General features: G+C 42.2%; 1 protein-coding gene across 1 annotated transcript; it reads left to right on the forward strand.

Moving 5' to 3' along the window:
• Positions 1–232: 232 nt before the first annotated feature.
• Positions 233–2,029, forward strand: LOC136070479 (uncharacterized). Its single transcript, XM_065780479.1, has 4 exons — positions 233–289; positions 401–595; positions 1,330–1,468; positions 1,623–2,029. The coding sequence occupies exons 1-4, from the start codon at positions 233–235 to the stop codon at positions 2,027–2,029; spliced, it is 798 nt and encodes a 265-aa protein (XP_065636551.1).
• The last annotated feature ends 4,891 nt before the right edge of the window (positions 2,030–6,920 follow it).

Below are 6,920 nucleotides of genomic sequence, written 5' to 3' on the forward strand. Positions count from 1 at the left end.
GAGTCCGTCCAAAGAAGGTGAAGATTTGTTCTTATACTTGGCAGTATCTGTCACAACAGTAAGTGCAGCCTTAATTAGGGAAGAAAACAAGATACAACTTCCTGTGTATTACGTTAGCCAGGCTTTCCAAGGAGCTGAGGCTCGATATCCACGAATAGAAAAGATCACCTTCGCTCTAATAGTGGCATCAAGAAAACTAGGTCCCTACTTCCAGGCTAACCTAATCAAAGTAATGACGGACCAGCCCATCAAGAAAGCAATAAACAAGCCCGAGGCAGCTGGACGAATGGTTTAATGGGCAATCGAACTTAGCCAATTCGACATCGAATACCATCCACGAACAGCCATAAAAGCCCAAGCACTAGCGGACTTTATAGCAGAATTCACCATCAACGAACAGGAAGAAGATTGGGAAGACGTCTGGACAATCAACACAGATGGGTCATCCACACAAAAAGGAGGTGGAGCAGGCATTGTTATCATCTCCCCACAAGAAGATGCTCTCAAATATGGGGTCCAGCTGAAATTCCCCATAAGCAATAACGAAGCAGAATACGAAGCTCTATTAACAGGGCTCAGACTAGCCCAAGTACTGGTGAGCAATTTTAGCCGTGTGGAGTTTATGCAGATTCCACGAGAACAAAATGTAGAAGCCAACGAAGTAGCACAAAGCGCCTCAGCAAATGTCCAAGACAAGACAAATGATTGGAAACTAGAGGAACAAAACCTCCCCAGCATCGAAGAGCTGCAAACCTTCTCTGCGCATACTCCTCAAGGATGGACGAGCCCAATCTTGTCCTTCCTTAGGGATGGACGACTACCATCAAACATTGAAGAAGCCAAGAAAATCTGAAAATGAGCTGCCCGATTCACAATATTGAACGATCAACTTTATAGAAGGGGTTTCTCGCAACCCTACTTGAGATGTATAGAAGAAGAAGAAGCTAGATATGTCCTCGAGGAGGTACACGGAGGAGTTTGTGGAGATCATATGGGGTCAAAATCCCTCGTCAGAAAGATCATGAAGACGGGTTACTTCTAGCCCATGATGTAGGAAGATGCAACAGACTTTGTGAAGAAATGTGACAGCTGTCAAAGATATGGGAATGTTCAACGAGTCCCCGGGGAAAAAATGACGAGCATTTCCTCACCCTGGCCATTCGCATAATGGGGAATCGACATCATGGGCCGCATTTCAAAAGGAAAGAGACAAATAAAGTTCCTACTCGTCGCGATTGATTATTTCACAAAGTGGGTCGAAGGAAAAGCTCTTGCAACAATCACAGAAGCCAAGGTACAAAATTTTGTGTGGAAAAATATTGTTTGCAGGTTCGGGATTCCAAGGACGATCATATCGGACAATGGTTGTCAATTCAATTGTCAAGGGTTCAGATCATTTTGCTCGAGCTTAGGCATCAAAAACAAGTATTCTTCACCACGGCATCCTCAGGCCAACGGACAGATGGAGGTAACAAACCGAACCTTGCTCAAGATCATCAAGTCTCGATTAGTGGGGGCAAAAGGAGCATGGCCTAAGGAACTACCAGGTGTCCTATGGGCTTACAGGATGACGGTAAGGACACCAACATGAGAAACTCCTTTCAACCTGACATACAACATAGAAGCAGTCATCCCAGTTGAAGTAGGGCTCACTAGCATCAAGAGGGAGCTTTTTGACGAAAAAAGCAATAACGACCAACTGAGGTTGAACCTGGATTGCTTGGACGAAGTCAGAGACCAGGCCTCCCAGAGAATGGCCAAGTACCAGCAGAAGATGGCAGGATACTACAATCAAAGAGTAAAATTGAAAAGATTCAACATAGGTGACCTCGTCCTCCAGAAAGTAACTCCTGCAACAAAGGATCCTGCACAAGGCAAACTGGGCCCAAATTGGGAGGGACCTTACCGAGTCGTCCACTATTCACAACAAGGAAACTACCACCTCGAAGACCTGGGTGGAAATAAGCTACCTCGTCCATGGAATGTCGAGCATCTCAAGAGGTATTACGAAGAAAAATCCAAGGCCTGATTGTAAGCAGTTTTTTTTTTTTTTTTCTTCTCTCGATATGTTAGTTCCATGCTTTTTATTAGCACAATTCGATTCCATGCTACAAGTTGTGTATTTATGCAAAATTCTATAAGTAATCATTAGGGCTTTATAAGTGATCAATTAGCATTTCAATAGCATGTTCCTAATTATCCTTGCAAAACCTAAAAGGCAAATGTCTAGATTGAAAAGCGAGAAATCCTTTCAAAGGGTACATATCGTCCAGATAAAAAGACACCAAAATACCTTCGAAGAAAGCACATCATCTAGATAAAAAGAAGACGAAATTCATCGTCCAGATCAAAGAGATGATAAAATTCCCCAAAGGTAGTAGAATTCTATACATCGACCAAGAATGCTTCAACAAAAATCATCTAAGTCCACAAAGGACGAAGAAAACAAATCCTTCAAGAGACGAAGAGGTAACTTAACACAAATTTTTTCTAAGTCTAAAAGGAAAAAGTTGAAACAAGTATGGAAGATAGCAACAAATATATAACCACATATATATAGCTCAAAAATGAAATTGTTCAAGAAAAAACCCCAAAACATATGGGGACCAAAAAAAGAAAAAGAAGTGTTCATCCAAAAGGCCCAGAACACAAGGCACACATAAAAAAATATATATATATATATAAAGAAGCACTAAGTGATTAGGAGGAGGAGCATTATCACCACCGTCATCAGCTGCAAGAGGGTCCTCGCTTGAAACCATAGAAGCTGAGCTGCCAGAGTAGCCTCGTCACTTCAATCTCCTTATCTACAGCTTCAAAATCCAGATCGTCCAAATTGACTCCTTGTCCGTGTTTGATCAAATATCTTCTCAACAATTCGAATCCTTTGAAGTACCACTGAAACAAATAGTATTATATTCATCAGTTGTCTAGAAGGCGAGGACGGGCAGCTTTCATCCTTTGACCCGCGGATGCAATAAGTTCGTCCTTCTGCTTCATCTGAGATTTTTCAGCCTCAAGTTACTCGGTCAAAACCTTGACTTGCTCCTTGGAAGTATTATGAGCATCCATCATCGCGATTAAGTCCTTCCACAAGATCGAAGCCTCGTCTCTAAAGCCTCTACCTTAGAAGTAGCCATGACGGCCTTCTCCTTGCTCGCCAAAATTGTGAAGTGAGATGCATCGTCTCCCCTAACACCTAAGAATAAAAACTTGGGTTAAAAAAAAAAGAAAAAAGGGGGGGGGGTGTGGTGGTGATGACGACAAGACAAGGAAAAGATACCTGCACAAGCTTATGTACGTGCTGGTTCACCTTCTCATGGGAAGGCACAAGGGAAATCTCTCTCTTTTCCTCAGAAGTAAAAAATTCGTTTGCCCAGGCCACAGCGGCGTCTGCGTCGTCCCAAATACTGGAACCCATCTTCTCCTTACCCTTCTTCCCTGTTTTTTGTCTTTTTGGAGTAGGGACCTCTTCAATCAAAATTGCAGGAGAAGCTATCCTCGCTTCGTCCAAAGTGGGGGTAGACGAGCCCCTCTCCATCGTCTCTTTCTCCCTCTCTTTCTCTCTTTCCCTGTCAGTAAACTTCAAAGTTTTCTAGCCAATGCTTGAAAGGGGTTCATTCTTCTTCCCCCTGATTTTCGTGTACATGTCCTTGTTAAATTTGCTCGTCATTTCTACATTAAGAAACAAAGAAGGGCCAAGAGTTAGAATAAGAAAGTGAAGGAGAACAACCATGCATATCAAAACTGCTTACGTTTTCACTGTTCTCGATCAATCACTTGAAGGATGTAGACTGAAGGTTCAGGCCCCAAGCAATGACAAGCCAAAGTGCGCAGATCAACGAGCTCGTCAAAGTCATCGATCGTCTCGGCGAATTTAATTGCTTCTTGGACTCGTCCCTTAAATTGGCTATCAAGTCCCGGATGCTCCTTCATTGTACAACAAAGCAAAAATCACTCGAGATTAGAAGGACAACCCAGTACAATCACGACGCTAGAAAAGAGAGACAAAAGGCAAATGCACCAAGACAAGGGGTCTCCCATCATCGCAGCAACCTAGGGACATCCCCTTAAAAGTCGTCTAACAAAGTCTCCCAACCATTGCCTGACACGAAGAAGTATCTGGACTTCCAATAGCGGAAGGGCGAAGGAAGGTCTACTATAAGATGGGATCTCTTATCCCAGGGAACAAGTTCATAATATCCAAATTCCCTGGACTCCTTTAGACGATAAAGATGGGTAAGCTTGTTCACAGTGATTATTTCTCCATCTACTATCATCGTCCAGATCACCATACAACTTATGGCAATTCTCCAAGAATTAGGCATAAGTTGCCCGGGGGCAATCTGTAGGTGATCTAGAAACTCCATAATGAATGGGTGGACGGGAAACCTTAAACCACACAAGAAGGCTGCCTCGTAAAAGCAAACTCACCATGGGCAAATGTGCAAGCTTTTTCACCCTTCCTAGGAAGACAAACCCTAGTTTCCTCAGGGAACTGAAATTTGTCCCTAAATTTGCTGAAGACATCTACCTTCAAGTCAAATTTTTCCTTAAGGGCATGGAATGGATGAGAAACAGAAGCAGAAGTAGAGGGAAGGATAGACGAAGGAGGAGGCATGAAGGTAGCTATGTCCATTTCAGCCCCGTCCACCGCCGCACGAGGAGATGAACCCCTCTCCTGATTACTCGATCTCACAACAGAGCCCATATTTTCCCTTCTAAGGACCACACGGATAGATTTAAACCAAGAAAAAGACTATAGCAACAATGGATGCAAATCGCCCAACACTAATTCCAAACCACTACCTCCCACCACAAAATCCCCAATTTGTGGATACCGGCCACCGGAGGAATCTAATAGTCCCCTAAACGAGCAAAAAGAAAGGCGATGGAGGGAGAAGTATGTCTGAACTCAGTATAATCCACCATTAAGAAAAGATATGCATTTTGAAAAAAAGCAAAATAAAAACAGTATTTCAAAAAAGAAAAAAAAAGAAAAAGGAAAGTGCAAAGCAGAAAAATGCAAAACAGCAAAGAAGAAGAGGAAAGAAAGCGCAATAGAAGGAATATGCACCTGAAAAGAGGGAAGAAAATCGTAAATGGCTAGACAACAGTAGCAAAATCAGGCAACAGAGAAAACAAAAAAAAAAAATTGAAACACAGAAAAGCCAAATATGATAGGACAGCAGAGAGATAAGGGGAAAAAGGAAACAAAGTATTGAAATATGCTTTGGAAATTGCAGGAAACTGAAAAGGTATTCATTGGGAGCAAAACCCCCTCACCGGTCAGCACTGGACACGTGGCTGCAATCTGTGCCACACCGCCATAAAGCAATTAATGCAGAGAACACATTCCCAAGCGTAAAAAAAAAAAAAATTCTCACATCCCTAAGACCGTGTGAGTCATGGACGGCCTTGGAATGGGGGGCAGCTGATGGTCCCAAAAACATAGTTGTCCACATGATGAGGACGATCTGTTAGCACGACCCCAACATCGATGCAGCCTAAAGGGATTGCGTGACAGCAACCAGGCCACCGTCCTTCAATCAAGACGAGCCGTTGCAAAAATAGAGTGAATGTCGAGACCGTTGAAGGTATATCTGTCAACTTAACACCTAGCCCAGGCGTTACAGATTCTGCAATAACGCTATCATTATTATGGAACCAACGGCTAGAAGGAATCACCTATATATACTCATAAACGAGAGTCCAGAAAGGTATGAAAAACACTCGCACAAGATTCCACTCATCTAAAAGTTTGTTATTTTCCTTCGTTTCTAGGCTTTTCTAACTTTGCCATCGGAGGCCCTGTGGCTGGCGCTACACCGGTGACCACGTTCTTCTTAGTTTGTTGTGTTCCAGGGTCAAGAACAACTGTGGACGGTCTCTCTCTGACGATCATCTCGCCTGACGATCACAGCATCATCATCTACAAGTCCTAAACAACATATAAGGTATTTGGTACACCGGTACAAACCGGTATCAAGGTACAAATTGGTACCAAAATATTTCGTTCTAATAATCAAACCGAAACAGCTTCCGGTACGGTATTAACTCTCTTGATTTTGTTACCCCTTAGGAAAAAATTCTTCACTCTGCCATTGTGGGTGATATACACTGTTATTCCTTGTTAATGAATCTTTGGATTTTCAATCTCCGTACACGTCCAAAATTTTTCCTTGGATCCATTCTATATTTCAAAAGCCTGCACTGACGTGAGTATCTTCTACACAAAAGCTTAGAGTTGGCTTGGTTTCCACAACAACCACGACCAATTAAGCAAAAGTAACATTTTGGGTCTCCACAAATATTTGCAAGACACGTCACACTGTTGTGAAAACGAAATGCAGCACTGAAGTTAGGCAAGAAGAAGCATCATTAATTATTGTTTTTAATGACCGTTCAATCTCCAAGTGTGAAAGTTAGCCAATGAAGAGAATTCTTCGAGGCGGTGCCGCTCAACCATTAGGAGGCAATAGTGTCATGGTCTCGTGCACCACGTCGGCCGACCATGATTCCCCTCTTAATTGACTCAGTCTAGAAGCCACTAAAAAAGTGAAGGAATGTCGGGAGGAAAATCAAAGTTTTAGTTGCCTTTAAAGTTTGGGATCATGATGAGGAAAGATTACTCCTGTCTTTGTCCCATTTGAGTTGCTTCTACATTTTGATTTCTTCGAAGGCCATAATTCCAACGTGAACAACAGGGAAGAAAAAAAAATCATGCTTCTTTTGAGTAAACTAGTTGTTGGATCCACGGCAATATGTTAAAAATCATACACCAAATGGTACACAACCTGACTACCGTATCTACAGTCCAATTTGGACGTCCTAATTTTATTTTTATTTTTTATTTATAAAATGTAATAGTATTATAATTTATGACATGTAATTTATCTTGAAGTTCATATTTTTTGAGA

This window comes from Quercus suber, unplaced genomic scaffold (genome assembly GCF_002906115.3).
Source record: "Quercus suber isolate HL8 unplaced genomic scaffold, Cork oak 2.0 scaffold_236, whole genome shotgun sequence".
NCBI classification, from domain to species: Eukaryota; Viridiplantae; Streptophyta; class Magnoliopsida; order Fagales; family Fagaceae; genus Quercus; species Quercus suber.